At 33.3% G+C, this 27,333-nt stretch overlaps 1 protein-coding gene across 1 annotated transcript in view; it reads left to right on the plus strand.

Annotated features, from left to right (window-relative positions):
* Positions 1–27,333, plus strand: part of heca (hdc homolog, cell cycle regulator) — a 127,294-nt gene that overhangs the window by 6,392 nt on the left and 93,569 nt on the right. The window contains exon 2 of the mRNA XM_011499487.1: positions 22,641–22,737. Within this exon, the coding sequence (XP_011497789.1) occupies positions 22,641–22,737 (97 nt within the window). The remainder of the gene's footprint in view (positions 1–22,640; positions 22,738–27,333) is intronic.

The following is a 27,333-nucleotide window of genomic DNA, read 5'->3' on the forward strand; positions in this document are numbered from 1 at the left end:
CACACGCACGCACGCACGCACACGCACGCACGCACGCACACGCACACGCACACGCACACGCACATACTTTACCTTCTCTATCTATTTTTTACTATTCGGACCCATGACACGAAGTAGGTAAATTTTATAGAGGCTTCGGTGAAAGGGGGAAAGGCGACAAAACGGGAGGTTGTAAAAAACATTTGATGGTCGTTACTTGGAGTGTGCCTCGATACCCGTCATCCCCGAGACTACCTGTGAGTAGATCTTTACGGAAATTTTAAGGGGATAAAAAAGAAGTGCGGGCTACGGGGGGCACTCGATACTTTACCGCTTGTTTCACTATTTGCCCGAGAGTTGATTTTTTCCTCTTCTTTTATCATTCGATTTTTACCTCTTCCTCGTAATGGTACCGAATTTTTCATTTGGATGCGGTAATATTAGAAATATTGATGAGGCTTAGGTTACGCGAGTAGCGTGACAATTTCTTACGGTAATAAATATCTTGGAATTTGCAGTCCGACATTAGAAAAAATTATAAAAACTTGACAAAGAATTATAGATCATTTTTTCTGATGTAATTATTATATTCGTCAAAGGCATCGTAAGATTTAATTATATTTTCTAACAATGTGTTCACGAAGCGTTTTAACCTAATTTCATAATACATAATATACAAGCAATCATTTTCAAATTCAGTAAAAATTATAGGTGCCATTGAATACTAATGAAGGATCGACAGTTGTAGTACAACACCTCGGTTGACTTATATGACAATCGAGCGCGGAAACATGCCAACTGGCTACTTCCTTCGCCTTCAAATTTTCATAATTGATCGCCTATGTGTGCTATATTTTAAAGGCGATTTACTGGCGATTATCGAATTACCTCCTTGGATGCATTACTTACCTCTGTTAATAAATACGAGCGCAATAATAACTAGAGCTCAGCGTGGTTTAAAAAAGCAAATTAATACGTTTGGAAACGTTATTAATTAAATAAGCCAGCGGGCAATAAATGCGCGAGTCGGAAAAGCGTATTTGCATATGCGGCGAGTGCGAGAAAAACGTGGCATAGAACGTCTTTACAACGTACGCGCTGCGCACGAAGACGCATGAATGAACGTACGGCGGCACCTCGTGGATGGCGTAGGCCGAGGCATGCGTAGGCCGTGGAAAATTAACAGAGCATGAGCAAGATGTTATGGGAGAGTAATTAGGAGGTATGAATTTATACGCGTGTATCGGGTCGAGATAAGAGCGGAAATCGGCTGGCAGACAGAGAATGAGAGAGTGAGAATGAAAGAGAGAGAGAGAGAGAGAGAGAGAGAGAGAGAGAGTGAGAGAGAGAGATACGCACGGGCGCGCCCCACCTATGCGGTCCCCATACGCACACGCTCTTTTCTATATTTAGACACCAACTCGGAAACCTGTCCTATTTATGCTGCTCTGCGCGTGTGCAAACGCAGGTAGAGGAGAGAAGCCCGTCCGACCGGACCTGACGTTCCTTCTTGCGGCTTCTTCTCGATAAAAATTATTATCGACCCTTTGCTGTCTCTCTCTCTCTCTCTCTCTCTCTCTCTCTCTCTTTTCATTTCTATCACTCGCTGTGCTCTTTTATATTTTCCGGTTCGCAAACGGTTCGCACGTGTAATTAATATCGGCACTGGTCTCGGAAAATCGAGGGGACTGCTTATCCTCGGGAAGATGGATCGAATCGGTTATCTACTGCATGAAGTGCATGTTAGGCGTTTACAGCATTCGTTTCATAAGCTTTGATGTTCAACAACTACAAAATATATTTGGCTGGAACATTCGGTTAAGTTTAAAGACTTTTACATTCGCCATTGAAATTGAAATCAATTTCTCACTTCCATAGCTTACGGATACTTCACGCATGCCCATCAATAAATATCAACATAATAATTAAAAAAAAAAAAAAAATCAATAAATAAATCAATTTTTAAAATCCAAGAACATATTATATTGAAATTTGTATTTTTATCTTTACTATCACGGTTGGGCAAACACAGGCGATACGTTTTTTTCAAAATTGAAAAGATTCTTTATGCATGATGTAATTATTGCTATCGTTGATTTAATTTCCACTCACTTCAGCATTAAGCGGAGATTTTACCTTAACAAAGTGTCGATCAATTTTTTAATTTGTTTAAAACGGATTTTCTCATTCTAGCTAAGCATAGCATTTTATATTACATTCTAATTAGCGTGACACGTATATTTGCAAAGTATCTTTTTTCATAATGCTCAAGTACATAATTGCGGTTTCAATTCTTACGAGCTAGAAACATAATTTTTTTAAGCTTAGAAACACTATCCGAAAAGAGACTCGACGAGAAACTCTCGAATACCAAAAGACGCGAGATATACAATCATTATTAGATAACGCGAATACTCAATGAAAAGGACAAAAAAAGCTCGTGGATTCTGCAGAGACATCATGAAAACGTAAACACATTATGAAATCCCTAACACCCAGAGAGCAACATCACGAAACGCCCCGATCTTTTTTCCCATCTCCCTTTATCCCTCTCTTCGTATCTTCTCCCTCGTATGGCTGCAGCATTGCAGAGTTAGTCTTTTTAAATGACAAACCGGATTTGGATAGAGCGGCGAGGGACGTGGGGCTGTGGAACCCTCGCCAAAATGTGTCCCCGTAATCGAGTTTTTGCATCGAGGCTCGCAACAACAACAACGACGACGACAACGACGACTACGACGACGACGACGACGACGACGACGACGACTACGACGACACCAGCAATCGCAATCGCTCCGGGAGTGGAATGGGGGAGAACTGCCGGAGAAAAATCGTGTAAAAAGAGGATTGGACGCGCCGAGGAGCAAGTGAGAATGTGAGGGGAAGAGTTAGTGCGTGAGAGAGAGAGAGAGAGAGAGAGAGAGAGAGAGAGATGCAGGCCGGCTGTACTCGTGCGCTCACGTTGTAGCCGAGGGTTGTGCGAAAGAGCGGAGTGCAGACGACCGCGGGAGAGTTTCGTGGCCTTGACCGTGGTGCAGCTATCCGTCGGGGTGGTGGCGGGCATGGGGAGGGGAGGACTTCGTTTGAAATGCCGGCCGAGGAACCGCGCGTGGCTTCAAGGTCGTCTCGGCAAAACCGCGATTCCTGATGCACCGGCTGCCCTTCGCCTTAAGGGGACGCCTCTCCTTTCTCCCATCCCGCATCCCGCTCCCTATAGCACTCCATCTCCCACTCCCTCTTTTTCCTTCTTTAGCCGTACAGCCAGAGGCGATGCAATTTTACGTCACCGAAAATCGGAAGATCTTACGTCATATGCAAGGCTCGTACCGCGAACGTAATTGCTGCGGTTAATCGATCAGTTGTGCTTTTTGCCGGGAATTCTGACGTTTTCGGGAAAAATGCTAATCTCTCGGTTTCTTCCCTTCGGTTATCATTTTTAACGCACGGTTATTTACATTTCACCGAAACTTCGTATTAAACGCATAATTACGAGCCGACAAACCAAGCACTCGTAAATTTATTTACACGAGGAGGATCGATAGTTGGACACGGCGTTTCCGGCAATTTTCATTAAAAAAAAAAAAAAAAAAAAAAAAAAAAAAAAAAAAAATGGAGGCCCGATGTGGAGTCGGTCGGTCGCAGCAGCTTTGGCTCATGCATAAAAAATAAAGGAGGGGGTGAGACGCGGCGTAGGGCAAGACAACTGATTTTTAGTTTGAGGTGGCCACGATAAAGTTCTTTTTTCGTACAACACCTCTTCCACGTAGTCGTTGTGTTATGCGTACTAGACGATACGATTTCGACGACGACGACGACGATACGCTGCAACCAATAAATTCTCTCATCTTGTCTACTCTCTTCTCTTCAGACTCCTCGTTCTTTTCATGTCTGCCATCTCCCAACAGGCACTCGGCTGACGGTATCCACTAAACTTTTGTTTAGACTTATCTATTGAAGTGTTAGTTTAAATTGGTTCTTTGAATTTCACGAGATAATGCATATTTTTTATCAACAAGCTCATTTACAATATAGAAAAATATTTTCATTAGGTTTTATTTTAAGACCATAATATTACATAAGTCCAACGATTGAATCATCTGTTAAAAGTAAATAAAATTTTCATACGTTTTACGTTGTAAATTAAAATTTATTTGAATAATTTATTAGTCTGCATAAGGACAAGCGAATAGCTATTATCCTTAACAAATTTTGCATACACATGGGAAATTGAAATTTCTTAGTATTCACGTAAAGGCGTTTTTGCAATACACCTGAGTTGACGTCATCCTTTAGTATTTACGTGATTAATTCTGTTGTTTACAAATGCAAGACGTTAAGCGAACCTGGCTAATCTTATACTTTTGGCTACTTCCGGAACGTAATATATAAGAATATTTTCACTTTTATTATGTCATTTAAGTATATGTGAAACAAAGATTTTTTGTTCTGTAAAATTAAAATATAATGTATATGTTTTCTATTAATTATTTATTTGTATCGTAATAATTGATATTAAAGGGCTATAAATATTTTCATTATAATTACGAAATAAAGATAATTGTATAAAAAAAAAAAAATAAATAAATAATATATCGTATAAGAGTTGAATTATATTACAAAGAAATTAACTCTTGATTCGACCTAATCGTAGCTCTGGTCTTTATTTTATGGTAATACACACACACACACACACACACAGACGCACATGCACATACACGCACACACATTTTCTTACTTGTATCGATGATAAATATAGAAATTATTAAAATACATATCTAAATTAATTTTTATATTTTTCTTATATTCGTATTAAATTCTTATATTAAGATATTTTTAATTTGAACGACATTTTGCTAATTACATTTTTTTCTCCCATTATTTTTTACTGCAAGTTTTATTTATAACAATAGATAATTACTTTTCTACAATTTGTCAGTATTTAAAAATTAAAGCAAATGTTTAAAAATATAATGCTTAAACGAGTGTATGTACAAATATTAAAACAATATTTGTCATTTTATAATTAATTACTATCAATGACATTTCAAATTCGTAAACTAATTTTATATATATATATCTTGCTAATTAAATTAAAAGATAATTTCCTACACATTTTTATCTAAAAATTAAGTTATTTAACAATGTTTCCATATAATATTTATTCAGTTTTATGCAAAATATAATCATACAAAAAACAGGCCCAAATCTGTTTTAAATTGGAATTTTCAAATATCACTATCTTGTATGATAAACTACATATAAATGAATGTTTTTTTTCCTACTTTTTAACATAAATATATAATTTAATGAGCTTTTCAATATATAAATGTATAAAATCAGTAAACGAAAATATTTTTCTATTTTACATCTTATACCTTTCTATATATAATAAAAAATGCACCCAAAGATCCCAGAGTAAAAAACAAATATATATTATATTTTTCTTCTTTTCGGTAATGCATATAATAAATCATAACATTGCATAATAAATAAATTTTGAAATTATCAATATTTGCATTTTATGTTGCTTTTAACAGAAATATTTGCATTAAATTATTGAACTGAAGAATATTGTTGTACAATATTGAATTATTATAATTTACATTTTATGCAAAAAGGTACGTGTATTATGAATAAACTTTATTAAATAAATATATTTCTGTATTTAATATAAATTTCAATTTCTTATGTTAACATAGGTGATCACATTGATTTAGAATAATATAAAATAAATATTTGATGCTATTAATAATAATAATAATAATAATAATAATAATAATAATAATAATAATAATAATAATAATAATAATAATTAATAATAATTAATAATAAAAATAATACTAAAAATAATGTACTGATATAAAATTTAGTACGCGAATTGTTAAAGAGGTTTTAAATAAAACATAATTACATCGTGCTATTATTGTATGAATTAAAATATCTGTATAATATTCTTGTAGTTTAAGTTTATATAATTATGGCAACGTAATATGAGAGATCTAATCAATAATAATGATAATAGAAAAGAATATGAAAAGAAGTACTAATATTCAATTGTGACTTTGAAAGAAATGACGAGAAGTAAATATATTACGACATTTTATAAAAAGTATGCAAGAAATTCAATTAAGAACTGATGATATTATCTGGCAAATTTAATGTATTTAACGACAACACAAAAATGTAGAATGTTTCTATGCAAATGTTAAATATTGATTTATTATGGGTAATTTGTATGATATAATACATACAATACATAATTAAGATAAAAATAGATTCTATTTATTATAAAAAGCATAACATGTTATTACTTATCAATTATTATTTGCTTTCATAATTAATTAATTTAACATTGTCGTGTAGTTATTAATAATATATTGTACATCTGTTTCTGTGAAATATAGTAATTATATTAGTTTTTAACAGCTGTGGCGTTACAATGATTATTATTGAAAATAAAAAAAAAAAGGAAAAAAAAAATCCATCCTATCTTTACGATCAAATTAATGTAATACGTATATATTTTATTTTGACTTTTAACTGAAAAGTAACTCTTAATTTTTTTTTTTTTTGCTGGTTTGTTATTAAAACTATTACTATACATCTTTTATTAATATTTCAAGTTTTTTAATCGTTTAAAATCTTTTCTCCAAGAAATAGAATATTTAAGCAAATTTTGTCAATCTCAAATATTAATGTTTTTATTTACAATAAGCCGTTTGTAGTGTTACTACAACTGTTCGGTATTAATTTATCAATTTATTCGACACGTCTAGACTGATATATGACATCAAAGGATATTATCTTAATAGATACTTCTCTTCGAAAAGCAAATGTCCTTAAAATGCCGAACTACGTAATAATGTTATACAACAGTCTGATAACGTATAAATTTTTATAAAAACTCTCATATATTTAAAAGAATAATAGTTTTATAATGAATTATTAATCGTGTATGAGATATAAAATTTATCTATACCGTATTCCCCAATGGCTTGTTTGTCGTATGACCTTTCAATCAAAGAAGTTTATTATATGCCTCAAGTAGAAAATACTTGATTATCCCAAGTTTTAGGCATGGTAATGCTTTGTAACGATGGCCCAGTACCCAGAGCTGTTCATTTACGATTATTAACAATAATTCGACAGACGACGTTTACATTAGTAAATTATAAATCCGTACGATGAGTCAGGCATTACAAGTTGTTATAAATACTTTTGAAGCTCATAAGTGGCTAATTGAGCAGCGATTTCGATTCTATGTACAAAAGTAACGGATTAATCGCTAATGTAATACCGCGGATCCGATCAAATTAAATCGCCCGTTCGTTATAATTGCGGCTTTGTTTGCACACATGCGCTACCACGTATAAGCTTGTTGGGTTAACGCGTAGCTTATGCGCGCACTCGCTCGTGTATGTCGGCATTGCAAATGCAAACTGTGTATATATATATATATATATATATTCGCGCGCCATGAAAAATTAAGCTAACGCTCTTGATGTATGAAAGCTAGTCGCATTATCACAATGACACTGGAAAGCGACGACCAATTAAAAAATATCCGAGCGATCGACAACGATGATGCAAGCCTCATTACTAGCATGATAAATCGCCGAGCTATTTTGATAAATATTCCCGTAATTTATAGAGGAGGAACGAACGGCGGATATTTGTGCCGAGAGACGCCAATAGTCCCGCCGGTGGTCTATATGCTATGGTACTTCGGGGAAAAGAAAAAACATTGGTGTCTCGTTACAACGTTTAAAAATACTCGCTTTTTCTCGTCTCTTCGTCTTTTTGATAATACCGTTAATTTTAATACATTTTGAAGCTCTTTGCGCAACCACATCTCAATGCCCGACAATTGGCTAGATTATTTTTTATTTTTAATTTTTATTATTTATTTATGTATTTATTGATTGATCGATGGATTGATTTTTTCTTTTTTCTGTTTTTTTTTATTTTTTTTTTTATGTCCCTTGTGCGATTTAATTGAATCTACGTGCACGCGCGCATATGCGTGAATTCGAAAACGAAATATACAGAACTTAAGAAGGCTAAACGCCGACGAGTATTCGGATATCCAATTTCTGCACAATACAGAGCAAATCAAAATTTTCGTAATCTCGAATTATACTATTCAGTAATAGATTAAAGGAGTACAGCGAAGCGATCGTTCACGTAGCAGCGTGCGTGATAATAAAGACAAAGAGGCGAGATTGATGGTTCGTTCGCGACTGCCTCCCCTCTCCCTCCCAACCCTCCGACGCTCCCGCGCAATCTCGCTCACTCACTCTCTCACTCTCTCACTCTCTCACTGTCTCACTGTGGTCTCACTGTTTGCTCAAGGTCTTCTTAAAGACGACGGTATGGGATATACAATATTTAAGAATTTCTTCCTGGTTGCGCTGCCTCGCCATTACCTTTTCACGTGCCAGCGCACGGAAAGCGAAAACGACCGATTTTCAATTCGGCGTGCCTTGCTTAATGCCTAGTCTTTCATGTAAATTATTTCACACCAATTGAAAAGATTTATTTTGAGACATATTTTGAGATAATGTACCAAAGCCGTGTGCGTCGAGTTCGAGAGCTTACCTTTTAATTTAATTTTTTAATTTTAATTTTAATTTTAATTTAATAAGGTCTTTTAATTTAATTACAACTTGGGCATCTCCATCCGCGAGATTCGATAATCATTTGAACGACAATGGACACGTCGAGTAAACTCTATTAGCGCCTTTTAAAAACAGCTTACGCACTTTCCGCGAATAGTCAAAAAGTTTTTACATCGCGTGCCACCTCTCCGATTACGATTTAATGGTCGCATATAAAACGGACGGATCGAAAAATTATCCATTTAAAGAGCTAAGACAAGAGCCAGCCAACCACATTCCACGAATACAATTTATCTCGACGGACAGATTTAAGGAGAGACTAAAGGTCGACCGCTTTTCCTTTCATTCGCGCAAACTTAATTGCCGATGCGCAATGTCGCATCTCAGTCGCACCGTTAACCCAGTGAAATTTTCGCTTGGACACCAAAACTGTCAAATTTATGCTAATGCGCGAGAAGAGAAAAAAAGAGCTCCGCTCATTCGATTTGCTTTGTCGTTAACATTCATGAATTTCTTTGCGTCGCGACCCTCAAGCGGCGTTGCACGACTCCTAATGTTTTTCGCATACACGTGCGCGCCATTTCAGTCGCTTCTCGTCCACATCCTGTCACCGGGCGAATGGAATTTTTTGTTTGCTTGCTTGTCGAAGCGAGTCGCTAGGGAAATCGCCGGCGCACTGCTGCGATTGACGAGTTTGTCCATTTTGCCGAGGAGACGCAAAATTAAATAGCGGAAGGTAAATAACACAATGTGCTTCTTTAACGGCGAACTGATTCGTTATACGTATTTTAGTACACAAAGATTTTCGATTCAAGCATATCGGATATTTACTTACAATTATTCAAATTGACGCTAATCACGATCGAGTCATACTTATTTAAATTCACAATCTCCGCCACTGTTCCTTCCACTTATTATTAACGCTATTTATTTTTACTATACAATTTATATTTATTTATGTGCCTGACGACTTTAGTATTTTATCGTCGTTTATTGTATCTTCGTTTGAGTGCGCTGCTTGAATGCAAAGTCACACTGGCTCTTGGCGTGGATTATATTGTTGATTGAAAAATTATTCTCATAAGTAAGTCGCGATTATTAGACATTGCCGAAAACTCAATTACATTATTCTGTTTATTTAGAAAGTTTGGGAAACAAACGTGCAACAAGTTCTCGCGTTGTTGTTTAAGCCGAGCAGCTTATTATAGAACCTTAAATATCTCAAAGATGTCCTACTTATCATATTACAATGTTAATAATACGTTTTTTTCGCCAGTTTAGTATAGTTTTAGTTTTTAGTTTCCTTGCAGATAATAATGCTAACATTTATTATATGCGACTTGGGAAAAGAAAAAAAAAAAAATGAAGATATACGAAGATAAGGAATAAATAAGATAAGGAATATAATGATTACAGCCATGGTTTTTAATTGCATCAAAATCTTTCAACGTAATCGTGTGATTCGCTCGATAAATCATACAACTTATAATTCGTTCAATTTTTCGCAAAAAAAAATAGTAATCAATCAAGCAAAATTTTTTCAAAAATAAATATGAAGTAACCGTCAGATAGAATTTCTCCTTGCTCCAGTGATTCTCAACTTAATCTGTAATTTTTTTCTCTCCTGTCGGGGATCTTATTAGTTTTCAAGGGTAAAAGCTGCAGGTCGGTAGTGAAGTAATGATAGACTTCATACAACGTAGGGGGAGATAAATGGATTCTTAGAATGTAGAACACCATAAATTAGAATCCTTATGATCTTACTTCTATTGATTTACCTATACCCCTTTTCATTTTCATAAAAATTTTACTTTTTTTTTACACAATTCATAGCAGAGTATCGCAAATAATGCATATATATATATATATATGTGTGTGTGTGTGTGTGTATGCGCGTGCGTGTGTGTCTGTGCGCGCGTGTGTGCTCGTGTGGTGCGTGCGCGTGTACGTACAAATGCAGGCGCTTTTGTGTATATGAAACCTACGATAGAACTTGTCTCAAGATGTACAATACTCCTTGACATTTGTTTTATCTTTTTTCATTATCTATGTTAATTACAGTATCGTTATGTGTCGATGAATGTACCGCTTTAGAAGAGATTTATAATCGAATTTCAGTGGAAATAGAATTATGAGTAAGGCGAGAGAGAGAGAGAGAGAGAGAGAGAGAGAGAGAGTACAATCTCGTACTTCATTCTTCCTCTCTTTGTTTTGACGTATATATATATATATATATATATATATATATATATATATATATATACGTACAAGTGCAGAAAATAAAGCTTCGAGAAGCGAAACGACTAGGTACATATATAATGCACACAGCAAGCCGGCTTCCCTAAGAGTAATCCTGGCTTGGTCGAGTTGGCGGCCTTCTGTGAGGTCCCCGACTGTTGTATATATATTTTCCGGCTAGAGGCTTCCACTACTTTTGGTAATCGTCTTTGTCTGTCATCTTTCACCCGCGTGTTGTAATAAGCCGGTTTCAAAAGCTTCTTATTTGTTTCAGAGTTCGCTCACGAAAAATCCACATCAGGTGCCTTTTCTCTCGGCGCTTTTAAATATTTGTTAAGGAATATGCCGAGGCGCTGCGACGCCTCCTCTCACGAATTTATAGTGCACAATGAAATTAAAGATCATTTGTATTCGCAGCTTAGCCGCAGCGGCGGCGGCAGTGGCGGCGGTGGCGGCGGTGGCAGTGCCGGTGGTAGTGGTGGTAGTGGTGGTGGAGGCGATGGTGAAGGCGATGGTGGAGGCGATGGTGGAGGCGGTGGTGGAGGCGGCGACGGCGTTGGCATCTGGCTCCGCGCCCGAATATCCTCGAGATAACGTTGTTTCAGAAACTCGTCTGCCGCCCTGGCGGACCCTTCGATACGGACCACTAAGGCGTGAGCAAGTGGGGCTAAATTGGCAGTCGGCGAGTAAATGGTTCGTTGTCATCTGCAGACTTTACTTCACGAGGCAGCCGAGAAACAGGAAAAATCGTGAGCCGTCGCCTTTGTTGTCTAGCCTCTCCTCCGACATCTTGTCGTTTGTCGTATTTCACATTTTCTACCTCTGTATTGATAGCGAAATTTACAGGGCTTTGAGGACTGTGCGTGAATGGATATTTATTGATGCCGCTTTTCAAAATATTCGCATCTCCCAATACGATTGATTCATGTTTCTGCTGTTGTTTGGTTCCTTAATTTATTTATTTTAGGTAAAGGACATAACACGTATTTTATCGTATAGGAACGGCATAAATCATCATTGTTGTTTTGATTGAAACTTAGTAATTAGCCGAGATGTCATGAATCGTACTGGACGATATTGCGTTTCTTAGGTGCTGGTCAAATGTTGCAGTCGTGCGATAATCCTTATATTTTCATAAATATTTATTTTAAACATATATTTCAATTAAATATTTACATTTTAAACAATTAAAAACAATTATCAGATTATGTATAAATTGAATCCATCAACGTATGCGTTATGATACATTATTCGCTATTTATTTGCAAAGTTTACTCGTTTTCGTAAAAATCTTGGCGCTCGTTAGGATTTTTAAATAACGCATATACGTAGACATGTATTCGCGTTATAATTGGCATCTTTGCATTTGCATGCGTAATTAAAGAGGGAGCAAAGTACTCGAGCCGCTGGGGATCGGCTTCGATATGCTTTGAATTAGCATAAAATTATAAAAGGGCTACGGCTGCATATGTAGGCGTCGTCCATTTGTTGTGCGATCGGGATTCGTGACTCCGCATACAGATTTGTCCAAGGTAATAGAGAAAAATCCATTGGGCCGCGAAGATCCATTAAATTAAAATTTTTATTACAAATGCGGTGCTCTGCTCGATCGAAAGGAATTCGAATACCGAGAAAGTGCGAACTATATTTAAGAATCGTACGTACTCGAATACGGAATGACGAATTTTTCTTTGTTTAGGCATATTAAATGCTGATGGAAAATTTGATAGAACTATGTAGACCGAATATATAAATACCTGAAAAAGTTCGCTACGCAATCGTGAAACTTAACAGCTGACGGTTACTGGTTTTATTATGAAACTCACGTTTCTTGTAAATATTTCGTGCCACGAATTTTGTATTCTGTTTATATTTTTTTAAACATATTTTCTTTAAAAAAATTTTTTCTTCACCTATACATACTATGCTATATTTTTCATTGCCCCGTTCGAATTTGATAATAATAGAAAGTACAAAAGGAATTACATGAGATATTAGAAACTTAGGTTTATAGGCTATTAATAAAACAGTGTTAAACCATGAACGCAGGTATGTCTAGCATAACCATCTTTCTAAATATTCAATTCATTTAGAATTTTAATAATTTTTTTGTTTTTTTTTTTGTTTTGTTTTTACACATATGTGTATATGCATATTTTCATATGTATTATTGGTATTAAAGAGGAATGAGGAAATTTCACTGTGAAAGCTTGAGGATAAACTTTTAATTGGAATGTAGTTAGTTAAATTAACATGGCGTTTTATACGTAGTAATAAGTTTCAAAAAAGAAATCTTTGTATAATAGGCATAGTTTATATATTGAAATTAACAGTACATTTTTACGCAAATCACGTATTTCAATCAGTTTTATTATCTAATAAAGTATTTTAATTTTAGTAATTTTAAATGATCGCATAAAGCAATGGTAACAAAGTATAATCAAACGTGTAATAATGTTCTTTGAGTATATGATTTTGTATTACTAAAATTTTGTCTCAAAAACTTGCCTAAAATAACAAAGTATTTGTAGATTTTTGTAAATATCAGTTTTAACGATTATTTTATAATTGGTAGATTTTCACAAAAATATACAACAAAAAAATATACAATTTTTATTATAAAAGTTAATTTATATTTACCATGAAAATAGAATTTTTCCAGTTTTTCAAAATATAGATTTTTGTTTTTCCTAAAATAATTATCGACAATATAATGATATTTAAAAAATCATTTAATTAAAAATTTAATCGTTCCAATTAAAATTTTGAAAAATATCAATATTTTAACTTCGAGAAATCTGGAGATAATGAAATATAAAAACTTGTTTACTTCGAATGACGAAATAAGATTCTTAAGAGCAATCGTTTAGTCTGCCATGTAAATTTACTAAATTTGAAAAAATGATCTTCAATCGCGGTTCATTTTTGTTTATGAAGTAATAATTACGTGAGTTAATTTCCGATAAAGAATAGTTTATTTTTTTTTTCTTCTTCTTTTTTTTTTAAGCAAATAATCATCATTTTACTGTATTCTTAATGTTAATTATAAAAAATTCTTTTCACAATATAAACACATTATGAAATATATTTTTATATCTGAAATTTTAATGTAGCAACTTTTTTTGATTGGCAGAATTTTATTATTTAAAAATAAATTATAATTGCTTTAGTTGAAACTCGTGAGAATTGAATATCTTTAATTCTATAACGTCGTAACGTAAGTATTACGTACAATGCACAAATATAATCAAACAAAAAGTATAATATATATAGATAAATTTTAGCTCAACACATAAATGTTAACTTATGCGTGGAATACTGGTTTTCTCTTATTTTTTCTCTGTTTAGAGCCAGTCATTAAAATTGACGTATGGCTTATCCTCTTATCCCTTATCATAATCGTTGATCATAGATACTCGTGGCTGAAAATTGTAATTGATGATACTAAAGTTTATTGGAATTACTTATTAACCTGTCTAGTAGGACAAAGGCGATGAATAGTTAACTAGCCAAAAGTACTGGTATACTAGGGCAAAGGAAACAAGTTCCGTTAGGTAATAGAATCTGGGACTCTACGCTAGTTTTTTTTTTTCTTTTACTCACAGGTAGTCTTGTATTCATTATCACTACATCCATTATAATTAAATTATTAAAATAGCATTAATTTGTTTATAAAGTCAAATATAATTAATATATTTATCTCTAATTACCGGACATGGTATAATTATCATTTAATTATCTTAGGAAAATTAACACAGATTTTATTGTAAAAGATAATTATTATATTGTGTCGGTAATCGAATGAATAATACATTTAGCTTTTCGGTCAAATCAATTTATATGCAAAAGAAATTTTGGCACTTGGATTATTTTCATTATTATTTGTTTGATAATAGTAGAAAAACATAATATACTATATTCAAAACAACATCTTCTGTTTGTGCATTTGATATTTTATTCAACATGTAATATATTATTGATAAGAGTTTCATTTACATTTTAGATGAAAATACTTTAATCTGTGATTTGTGACAAAGTTTCTAAGAGATTGTATATTGTAGTATTTAATAAATTTCATTAAGACTATTAAGCCGTTTAACATTATTGATGAAAATTCTTTGAAGAGTTTAAGCAAGCATGATTAAGATAAATGTTTCGAGAGAAAAAAAAATGTAGTTAAATTTGAAATCTCAACGTCAAATACTGAAATTCTTTACTTGTTTATGATTAATATGAAGTGGAAAATAGAATAGACTTTTTTTTTTTTTTTATAAATTTAGTACTTTAATCTAAATATATACACTTCTCAATATATTTATCATGTCGTATGTCGTAGTGAGGGAGCAAATACAAATTTTTTGAAGTTTTATATTATCAAATAACAAATTCTTTATACACTTGCCTGTTTAATGGAGTATGATCTTGAACAGATACATATTAGTTCGTATCATGACAAATATCTAATTGTATATAAAATTATAACAATTATTATGCCAAGTGAACAAACTTTTCAACGAACCATTATAGCCAAATACATATAACATCTATCAGTATAAGCTGTTTCTTCGTTCTCTCTCTCTCTCTCTCTCTCTCTCTCTCTCTCGCTCTCTCTCTCTCATCTCTCTCATCTCTTTCATCTCTCTCATCTCTCTCTCTCTCTCTCTCTCTCTCTGTCTATCTTACTATTTATCTTCTGATCTATCTATCCGCCTAAGTATCTTTTTATATTCATTGCTTCATTGGAATTATAATAAATTGCGAGGAAAATTTATTTCTTTGACGAGTTGAAACGCTAGAATTTTTCTTCCAAAGATGATCGCTACATATATACTCAAGAGTTCGCTAAAAACATTTATTCATACGTACAATATAACGCTCGCGGTGATTCGTGACTTTTTACGAGCAGCCACAAAAGCCACGGCGCGATACGTGGATTCATATGTAGCCAGTACTATTTTGCATATTTCATAAAATACTTTGTCGTTCGGCTGCTTTGCATGCATGAGAAGTTATATCGATATGCACGTTTTCTCCGGCTCGATAAACTCTAGCGCAAAGTGAGACGGGCATATCGAGGTTGTGCCGGTGGATGACTCATGCAAGTACATTGAAACATACAGAGCTGCGTAGATCCGCTAAGTGAAAAAAATTGTTCTGACTGTTTGCCTTACCTTTATTTATCCTTTTTCTGCCACTCCAATTGCAAGTGTATCTTTATCGGATTGGTGTCATTTTTTCTCTCTCGCGACTGAGAATTTAAAAATAACTTTGCAAAGCCTTGTCGGATTTTTTAAAAACTTTAACATTACACGGCATTTGCCGTGCGATAACATTAGGATACAATAACATTTGAATGTTTTGCTTTTTGTGATTGCATAACGATGACTTAATAGGCAGCGAAGTATTTCATTTCTTTTATCGCGATTGTACAGTTTTATGTTAATTCTTACTATATTTTTTAGCATTTTATAGAAATTTTCAGATATTCTTTTAGTCTCTTGTTATAATAATTTTATATTATTTGCTCGTTGAAGATTGAGTGAAAATGTATCAGGAGATTTTATCGCCAGTAGTAAAAAATAATAATAAAAAAAAAAAAAAAAAAAAAAAAAAAAAATAAAAAAATAAAAAAAATGAACAATATATTAAATAGCGAATTGGAATAATTTTATGTCCGGTAAATTTTTCCAAAGTGGAAACATTTACGAAGGTATTTACACAATTCGTTAAACATTAGCAAAAATTTTTACGATTGGCTACATATTTGTAAGATAAAAGATAGATAATTTCTCTATTTTTTATATTTACAAAAAAATTCGTAACCTTGATATTTTGATGATCTTTGTTAATTGAAAAATCTTTAAGCGAGGTGTGATAAACAATTCAGTATATTATAGCTTAAATTATGATTCATCATTAAATGTGCAAATTATTATAATATTAATGAAAGTAAGTCTTAAATTGTATTTTTTAATCCTTTTACAAATTATTATCAAATAGATGTTCAGAAGCTATATTTATCAAGAAATTATTATTTACGGAATAATACTCCGCTTGTTCATTGTATAAAGTAAGTAATTGCTTTCTTATAAACGACTATGTCATGTCATACAATTCAATTATTTTATATATCACAAATTAAATATATGTTTGTGCTTATTGAGTTTGGCTGCGGAATACATATTGAGTTGAGAAGCCGGAGAATTGAACTTTGCATAAACGTAATATCAAATATGTATTTATATCAAAATGTAAACAAAAACGGTATTAATTTTCACGAGCAAATTTCAAATTATTCGATATACAATTTATTCAAAAACAAATAGTACCGAAGATCTTAAAAAGTCAAATAAAAATGTGAATAATCTGAATATAGTTATACAAAATGTCTATTCATCAAATATTATTTCACTTAGATATTTGCATTAATGAATTGTTTAATTGTTGAATTGACTGCAAATAATGAATTGTAAAATCGATAATACATTTTGCAATTAACGAATAGATTTTTAAAAGGTCCGGTATAACATTTGTAGTTGGTGATTCTGCTGACTCATTTCTGCTTGAAAAATATTAAATTACATAATTCGTACGTTTCATAATAATTAAGTGCAAGTTTTTTGGCTGTAAAATTGATCGCGTGATTGGCGCATTCGAATCAATAAATACATGTGAATAGCTTTTGTAAACCGGCTACGTATATTGTGAACTTTAACACTAGATTGCAAATTGCATGACTAAACGTCAATGTTTTGCAATATAGAAATCTGTATTTGCATAACTTTTTTTTTTCATCTTATTTTTTTTCCTTTTTTAATTAATGTTACCTTTCGAGATTGTAAAATTTAGATGGGTGCATAAGCATACAGAATTAACGTTTTAGATTATCATCATCACAGTAACAGAAACTTATTAAACAAATTCGTGCATATGTCCGTCAAATAACTCGAATATCTAATAATAATTAAAAAAAAAAAAAAAAAAAAAAAAAAAAAAAATAATAATAATAAAAATAATAATAATAATAAATACATATATTTATAGAAATTTTATTTACGGAAGAGAACTATCTGTTATTTTGACATAGACATTTATTTATTCCTTAAATACAAGTTATGTACACGTGTGATCTTTTCAAGAAGTAACAGACATCTATCCATTCATTCAATAGACAACAGTTTAAGAGGTAAAATAACGGTACAGCGCATCTGTAAGTAGCGAGCAGTTAATTCCATTAGACTCAGCATTAATTTATTTTATTCGAATAAATTTTTCCGTCACGTTACCATCGTCGAAGTGTTAAATTTTCGAATTTAAATACTAATATATAGTATATTAGATTAAATTCATGTACGTACGTTGCACTTTTTTCCGCGATAATTGACGTAAATGCGAAAAGATATAATTAAAAATTGAATTTAAGCTCGCATTTTAGATTTCAAATTTATATTCAATAATATTTTAAAGTGTTAATAATTATTTGGGATGTAAATTTCGGTTTTTATGATATAATTTAAATAAAATATAAATCAAATAGACTTTTTAATGATCTATCAATTTATAAAATTTAACGGGAGATAAACGTATATTTGTTTTGAATTGATAGAAACGATAAAAATGAATTAAGCATGCTCCAGTAATTATACGACAACGACAATTTTCTGAAATAGAAAATTAGCAAAAGCTCTTAAAAAAAAAATTTCAATTACAAAACTGGTGGTTCAAGGAGGGACGAGGTCGAAAAAATAAATCTTGCAAATACTTAATGGATCGGCATTTTCAGGCGTTTTGCAAAATAAGCGGACTAGTCAACACTCGTGCGCTCATCGACATCCGCCGACGAATAGCCGAGAGAGAGAGAGAGAGAGAGAGAGACATAACTGTTTTTTAAGTACATGTGCACCAATGTGGGTGACGCAACCGTTACTTTGGCATTTCTTTTTGTAGAATTGTATATATCCTCTTCATCTATAACCGTCGACATCTTCGCCCGATTAGAGAATAATACTGCGTTAATTTATGGATAAGGGCATACGATTTATAAACAGCATATTTAAATTCGCGATGATAGGAATTAAGGAAAGGCAAGGGATAGGAATAATAAAAAGAGTAGAGGACGAAAGGCTTCTCGGTTATTTACCGAAGCCAAAATCAGTGTGATATGATGTTCCACGAGTCCTAATACGATTATGAATAATGCCTGATGATACCGCGAGTGAGGAAAAAGTGAGCGTTTTTTTTGTTGTTTTTTGTTTTTTGTTTTTTTTTTTTTGTCGAAGGCCAGAATATATCACCTGAATTTGTTATTAATAATTCTCTGTATGTTTCGATTTATATAGATCCGTTTCCATATTATCCCGTCAAACATAATATTCCATCTCTTTCTCTTGGGTATTGGAGTTTATAAAGAAGCTGGAATACCGGTTTTCGTGATATAGATTTGGCTATAAATTATTTTTAGTCTGGGCGTTCGCTCGTATACATTTTTATATCGCTTTCATGTAAATATTACTCAACTATAATACGCTTGGTATAAAATAGAAAAAAATGCCTGTTTTATTATTTTCTTTTTTATTCGTATAAATAAATATATATATATATATATATATATATATATATATATAGATTGTAATAAAATTAATCCAGTAATTATAATTTCATGAATAATTTCAGTTGTCTGTTCGCCATCAAAGGCAGTCGTGAAGCTGAGCCATTTTACGGTAATTTGGCAGTTGTTTTTGTTTGTTTGTTTTTGTTTTTTTTTTTACGTATCCGCTGAAAATATTTGACAAGCGAGATAATAATTTAGAAGTATAGATCTTTGGTCATCTAATGAACAATTTGCGCCTCATCGTGAGTGGCGCATTAAAGTTCGAACCAAAGAATTAATCGAACCTCAAGTACAATATTTTTCTCGCTCGCTATCTCTCAGTCAGTCTCCCTTTCTTCAGCATTCACCTTGTAGGTCAAAGTAATTTGCAGAGTGGGATGGCGAAACGTTATATTGCCTCAATTACTCGGGGCGTCATTGTACGGGGCACGAGTACTCGCTGATTGTCCTTCGCCGTGAAAATTGACGAGAACTCTGTCTGTCTCCAACTATTTAAATTTCTATTTATCTATCTATCTATCTATCTATCTATCTATCTATCTATCTATATATATATATATATATATATATATATATATATATACCGCTGTTTCCTTTACAATCGCTAGAAAAAATAAAGCGTTGGATAGAATTTTACTTTGGCTGGCCGAGTCTTGTAAAATTGCTCTACGAAGCTGCATAATGACTCCTGCTCACTTGTTCTACTTGGTTTGCTCTTATGCTTCATTTCGCTCGTAAAGCCATATTGACAATCTTAATGGTGAGGAGCAGCGTGAGCTGTGGGAAAGCTCTGTTTACATTGAGCAGGTATTATCCTATTATATTGACGTACTTTTCTAATGATCTACCAATGACGTAGAGGTGAACACTGTTGTCATTTCTGAAAAATCTTAATTACGTAGACGCGCCGCCCTAGTATGTTGTAGCATTGATATGCATAACGGACGGATCCAATTGAAGGGGAACGACATTTTGTAAGCATAGCATTAATATTAATCGCGTGACCAATCATGAATGAAATTTCGATTTTCAAACTATACGGAGAAAACGAGTGTAAAGGTTCCCCTTTGTTCGCGCGACTCGACTTTGCCGACAAGCACTCAATTTTTCGCCGCATTCAAACTGTTATTCAAACACCGGTAGTGAGTAATGTTTTTATAACTCAGAGGTGACATTGCCAAAAATATGCGGGACTTGATAGAGAAAGAGACATCAAGGTCGAGGTCGCCGTGGCCTTCCCTAGCTGCGCCCCCCCTCCCTCTCACAGCATGACCAGATTCTACATATCCACGAGTAGTTCACCTGTGCGTAACGATCACGACACTCGCTTTCTGGCATTAATTACGCAGTTTCCTTTATGGTCGTTCCCTCTCCTCTATTCTCATTCTTTCTTCGAGCCACTATACTATTTTGTTTTTATCGCAATCGATTGCTGGATGGTTCTTGGCTTTATTGCCTCACAGTTTAGTCGCGCATTTATACTTAGCGAATTTCCCTTGCTTATATACGGTAAATTAATCCAGCGTGCATTTTTTCGCGCTATTCGTTTACTGTCTTATAATTCAAGCAATTAATCTTGTCTTAACACATTTTATAAATACCGACCTCTTTAAGACGACTGTATTGATTATGATATTTATAAGATAAGTAAAGGTTTTTCATTCGATTTAATGACTGGTGGCTCTTCATTGGTTGGCTGAAAACAAAGAAAAAAACAAACAAAAAAAAACAAAAAAAAAAACAAATCCCATCGATACTAAGACGCACATCACTGCTAATAAAAAATAAAAAAAATAAAAAAAAGGACTCATTGTTAAATGTCGTAATTCATAATGTTAAAATCGTTAAAAACTTTGAAGTGTTATTCCAAGAGGTACGGCACGAATTAATAAGCTTCGTACGAATGTCATTATTTAATACAAAAGAAATGCTTGTAGATAAAGATTTGCAACAGAATTCGCTCAAAGGCAAATAACACTTGAGAGTGGATTATTCGGATTGTCCATGCGAAATGAGTTGGATCCAGGTCACCCTGAGGCATAAAGCGATATTCCATCCTTAAGCTTGGATACATCACAATTATCTCGAATTTCACATACGGGAGATATCTGTTTAAGAGGCTTTTTCTATCGAGACATTACAAGCTTGATTTTGCCTATTTGGCAACGTATAAATTTGAGGTATAAGAAAAAAAAAAAAAAATTCCTCCATTATTAATTCCATAACCATAGCCAAACCAGGTTCATTTTATTTCCCCTTTTTTCTTTCCTTTGTATCATTCACGGGCTAAAAGGTTGCAAATCGAAAGGAGAGAGGTAGAGATTCGCCGTTCGCGAATAAAAGTCGTTGCGAGACCGCACGAGTGGAAGATTTGCCCTCCTCTTATTTCCCTCCGTCTCATCCTCGCAACTTAGTTCGACATTTGAATGGCACACGTCATATGGCGATGACGTTTCAATTTCGGTCCCCTTGAAAGTAACAAAGCTCGCGCATCATTTTCTGCACGAGTCTAGTGCACAGCGGCCTGTGGACCTGACACTTCCTAACCCTCAGCAATTTGGAATACATCAATACTTAAAATGCTGTCCACCCATCATTTGGTATTTCGATCCCTTGAGAATCTAAATGTATTTCGGTCGATGAGGTTCTTTTTATTTTTATTTTCTTTTTCTCTTTTGGCAAGCAATACAATCTATGTATCCGAATTTATATTATCAATCATTTTAAATTATTTAAAACTACGCGATATAAATATATATACGAATAAAAAGTATGAATAAGATATAAATGCGAATATCCCGGCTCGTGACGCAGTTATGCGTCATTTTAACTTTCCAAAATCCCAATTCAGATACGACAAGGTATTAAATTTTGACGTCATAATACTATTACAACAGAATTATAACCAAACATTATGAAGTTTAGAAAAAACATTATTTAAGAGATACGGATAATTTTTTCCCTGTCATCCTCTGTTCGTCGTAAGCTTACAGATTATTTAATTTTTGAAACCGATTATAGCTAACATTGCCATTACTACTATTATATAATTATGTAATTTGTTATTTTGATCATTAACTTTTATTTGTCCGTATTATCTTGAATTACATTAATAAACATATCTGTTTAAATGTATTGCATGAAATTTTCTGTTTACATGATGAAGTATTATTGTTTGATTTTTCTGATTGCAGACAAAGCTGCGGAGCGAATGGTATTTTTTCACGACGACTGGACTTTAGCGCATTCAACAGTCTACCGAGAACAAAACTAAATTCCTATCACATTAAGGTATATTATCTATTTTATTATGATCGTTAAGCCGATTGACCCCTTTCATCCATAACTTTTACGTATCACAAGACACGCAATGTGTAACTTACCTTGCATGAATTTCACATAACACGGATAATTTTCTTCAATGACCTGTCACAATAATATCGAGATCGAGATGCGTTTGGCCCGATTATACAACACAAATAGTTTCAATTTATAATAAAAAATTCTATGTTTGAATTAATGATTCTTCAAAATTACATGATTATACGTAGTAACGACTACTTGTAAATGCAGCAAATTTTTTATAATATTCGAATTGAAATATTTGTAGATCATTTAGAAATGTATTCATAATAATCGCTATCAATAGAATATTCTCACTAATACTTTTTATTTTACTTCATTAATTTTATATTAAATTTAATCTGCTCTAATAATTACATACATAACAATGCAATTATAAGCCTGAAAAATGAAATTGAGCATTAATAATTGTTCCATATACAAAAATAATAAAAAAAAAAAAATAAAAAAAAAAAAAAAATAAAAAAAAAGACAAACCTTGGCTAAATTTAAAAAGTCACGATATTTTATATCCAATTCGTCAGCTCAGCTCAGACGCATAAAAAGCAAAAAAGTGCTTTGAAGTATTTGCAGCAGTCAAATTAATACAAGTAATTCCTTAATTATAATATATATGGAATATCAAAGGTTTTTCAAAGTTAAGCATTAAATGACTACATTAATCGACCTCATAAATTTTGCAATTAATTTCGTCTTATCGTTAGAAATGACATATTACTAGCACAACACAGTGGAAACTAATTAATCCAATAAGCCTTACGATATTCAATCGTACAAGAGAAACATCTTGAGCATTGGAGTCGACTGAAAACTAAATTACGATGAGTCGCTGCTCGGTACAGCACATCAATGACAAAAAGTGCGTTCGACCTTGTGGATGGATCGAGGTATGCTCAGGTGATGATATCGCTAGCGACTCGAAAAAACTCCTGCACACTCGTTTCAGTCACAATCGGCAGCGTACTCTCACATGGGAATCAGTACCACCCACATCAAAATCTATTGACGTCAGTCTGTCTGCCGTCATAGACAGATCACGTCTGACATATTTAAGTCGACTAAGAACACACCCTTGAAAGACTATCCATTATACAATATCATGCGAGGATCGAGACAGTTGATTAAGAGGTGTCGTCAAAGTATGGAGTATTCAAGCTTTTCCCAATTGTGCGATGTAGCATGCTACCAATTTAAGAGAACGTGCGCCTCGTCCATCAAAGGAGATGCCATATTGCGCGTATGACTGCACACTATGACTATCGTCTTAAAGGCTTGGATGCTTGTCATTGCCGCGAAATGTCAATTAAGAACAGCGATGGCAAAATGAAGATCAGCAATTACGTCCCTCGCGAAATGATCGTACCAGCACCAATTGCTGCGTATTTATTATTAATTACTACGAATATCCTACCATCAGCTGACACGATCCCCGAATCAATATACCTTAAGCAGTTGTACTGCAATTAGCGTGCCAAGTAGAATTTGATGGATGTACAGTGAATGTCCTCGCTGGTGCATTTTGCGTAATTATGTGTGAATTCCATCATCTAGATTAAACGAACGTCACTCCATACGTAACAAGAATGCAAAATATACCTGGATAGGTGCAGAGCCGTCGGCTCCTCCTGCCTGCTCCATCAAGATATATCGTGCAGACTCAAGCCGTTCCAACTAGGAATTTATTGGCATATATACCATAAACGCGCGCGCCCACATCGTTGGATCCTAGAAATCTGCTGAGTGAATATTAGTTCGCTTAAGGTACAGGTATCGCTTGAAGATTATTATTATACCCGGCCTTAACGATCGATGTTTCTTCGTGTTTGGAGCGTCTGACGGGAAAGATGAAGACGTTATACCATCTGAGATAACCAGAAAGGCAAACTTGGCCTAAAGTCTATTCTCTCAACATACTCGTGTTCCGAAGATTACGAAGATGATGAAAAAAAAAAAAAAAAAAAACAGTCGTACTATCAGCGTTATTTTCATTCGGTGTAATAATTGCATCACAAACAACCTTATCCGAATTGACGAAAGTATTATCTGTTTATAGTGTGCTGTATGTCATGCAAAACTAACGCCAGCATTAATCAGTCGTTGAACATGGTTCGGAGTAACGATTGGTCGCGATTGTTCATTACTTGATGATTAGATTACCTGAAGCAGTCCAAAAGAGTTGATGAGCCACTCATCAACATCGAATAACGACTAAAGTTGAAAAATTTCCTATTAAGCAAGAAGTCATGGATGGTGAACAGTAACGATGATGCAGTTTTATAACGAATGTATCATGACTATAAATAAATTATGAAAACGTTCTTTATTGGAGAATTCATTAATTGGAGAAAATATTTTATACAACTAATGTATAGACGTGCGTAAAGTTGTGGAACGTAAGTATGCATTCGGTATGACTGAAAAATCAATAAATGAATAGCACACATCACACATAATTGTCCTCTGGTAAATCAAAAGAGGATCGAGCGAAGGAACATACAGTACCAGTGGCAGTATTTATATTAAATTTTTTCTTGATCTTATTTAGTGGCGCGTCGTCTATACAGGCTCGTGGGTAATATAATCGTTGGTAAGGGCTAATCTTTGGATCACTTTTCGTAATTGAGGCTTTTATTTACAAAGCAATGTCGTGTGTCTGTCATTTAAGGAATTGAAAAATATCAAATATAATTAATTGGTGCATTATTATAATATTTAATGCTTATCAATAGGTAAACTAATTCCATACGAGACAAATAAAATACCATTGGTTTTGATCTATTTTTTCCATTTCTTAATGTTGAATGTCCGCACGACTAGCAGCCGTACATTGTCATGCGTATATATGACGTTGCAAGAAAAAGTTTTTTTTTTTTGCCTTTTTTCATTATTAAGCGTTCATTCTAATTACTCTTCAATGCGCAATACATAATGTTAGCTAAATCTTTTGTACTCGTCTTTATAGTTCCAATTTAATATACAACAGAAGAGGTGTTCGACAAAAAGCATAACAAATGTAATTAGCCATTATAATTAAGAAAAAATGTATGTAAATGTGACGCAGCTAAATTTGACTGAAATGTAGAGCTTGGATATACTTTATCTTCAAGTATTTTAGAACCTTGGCTTCTACTGATTCACGCCGCCTTAACTCTCGTACGTTACACTTGAATAACTTTGCTTCAAAAGACAAAGACCTTTATGGTGGTAAGTCAAGGTGAGTCGCAGAAATTCTATTACAGAGCAAAGGAGTAGTCAGATTAGTTAAATTATATTAAGTTTTGAACGAATCGCGTCATAATCTTACTTGTTGTGTAGATAATGGATCTACTACGGATATTCAATTTGGAAATCACCTTTGTTCATAATTGAAATTCCTAATGAAAAATTCTGTGGTTTTGTTTTTCTTTGATTATTTCTTTTTTCTTCTTCTTCTTCTTCTTCTTCTTCTTTTTTCTTTTAATTAACTATATATTTACATAGTCATTAAAACTGTGCGTATATTGTATAGCAAGATTTTATGGAGTAGGTGACTAGATTACGCCATTGTTTTCTTTGATATTTGTGTAGAATTGTAGGTTACGTTTTTATTTTTTTTTTATTTTTTTTTTTTTTTTTTTTTTTTTTTTTTTTTTTTTAAGTATCTAGAATAGGAATTTTATTCGAAAATAGTTAGTAGATTGTTAATCCATTTAATATCAATTCCCGAGACCCTCTTTTAGATCGAGTCAATTTTTATGGATGCTGAGAATGTAAAAAAAAAGAAGAAAAAAACGGCGAAAGAAAAAGAACAACCTGATATAGAAAAACTGACCCGGGAGTACGATTCCACAATGGTACGTCACGCACTTGTCGAACCGACGCGAAAATGACTAAACTGGCCTTGAAATTCATCCCTCAAAGTGGGATAAGAAAAGTCGGGGGAGTTTCCCTGGAGGTCAGGACCTACCTCAACGAGGTCGATAGAACTCTATGTGGTTGTGTTCTTTGCTTCCTTTTCATGCGTGAGAACCTTCTAAGGGGCAAAGGACACACGCACCCGTGTTAAAGAATGAAATGGGGGAGCTTGACTTATTTTTATTCATTTAATGGGAAAAAGTGAATTATTCGTATTTATTGTATTTTTTTTGAGATTTTACCCACCTAGAATTGATATTAATAATCGGTTATTAATATAACGAATTGATTGTAATAAATGGATTGGCATTCTCTTTTGGCTTTTAGTACATTTACGAAATGATAATATCGGTTTATCATTATGAAAGTCGTTTATATTGATTGTGGGGTATTTTTTTTTGTGTAGTAGTAACGAATATGCTTCTTTATAATTAAATTCACATTTTAGATTTATATCTCAAGTGATCGGTATTAAAGGCTATGTGGTTGCAATTATAAAATATTCAATGTTGTCCACTTTTATCGAAATTCAAATTAATGATGAGATGTTGTGTTACAATTTAATCACAGTTTTTTTTTGTTTGGTGTTTAGGTTTTTTTTTTTTTTTTTTTTTTTTTTTTTTTTTTTTT

This window comes from Ceratosolen solmsi, unplaced genomic scaffold, assembly GCF_000503995.2.
Source record: "Ceratosolen solmsi marchali unplaced genomic scaffold, CerSol_1.0 scaffold35, whole genome shotgun sequence".
NCBI classification, from domain to species: Eukaryota; Metazoa; Arthropoda; class Insecta; order Hymenoptera; family Agaonidae; genus Ceratosolen; species Ceratosolen solmsi.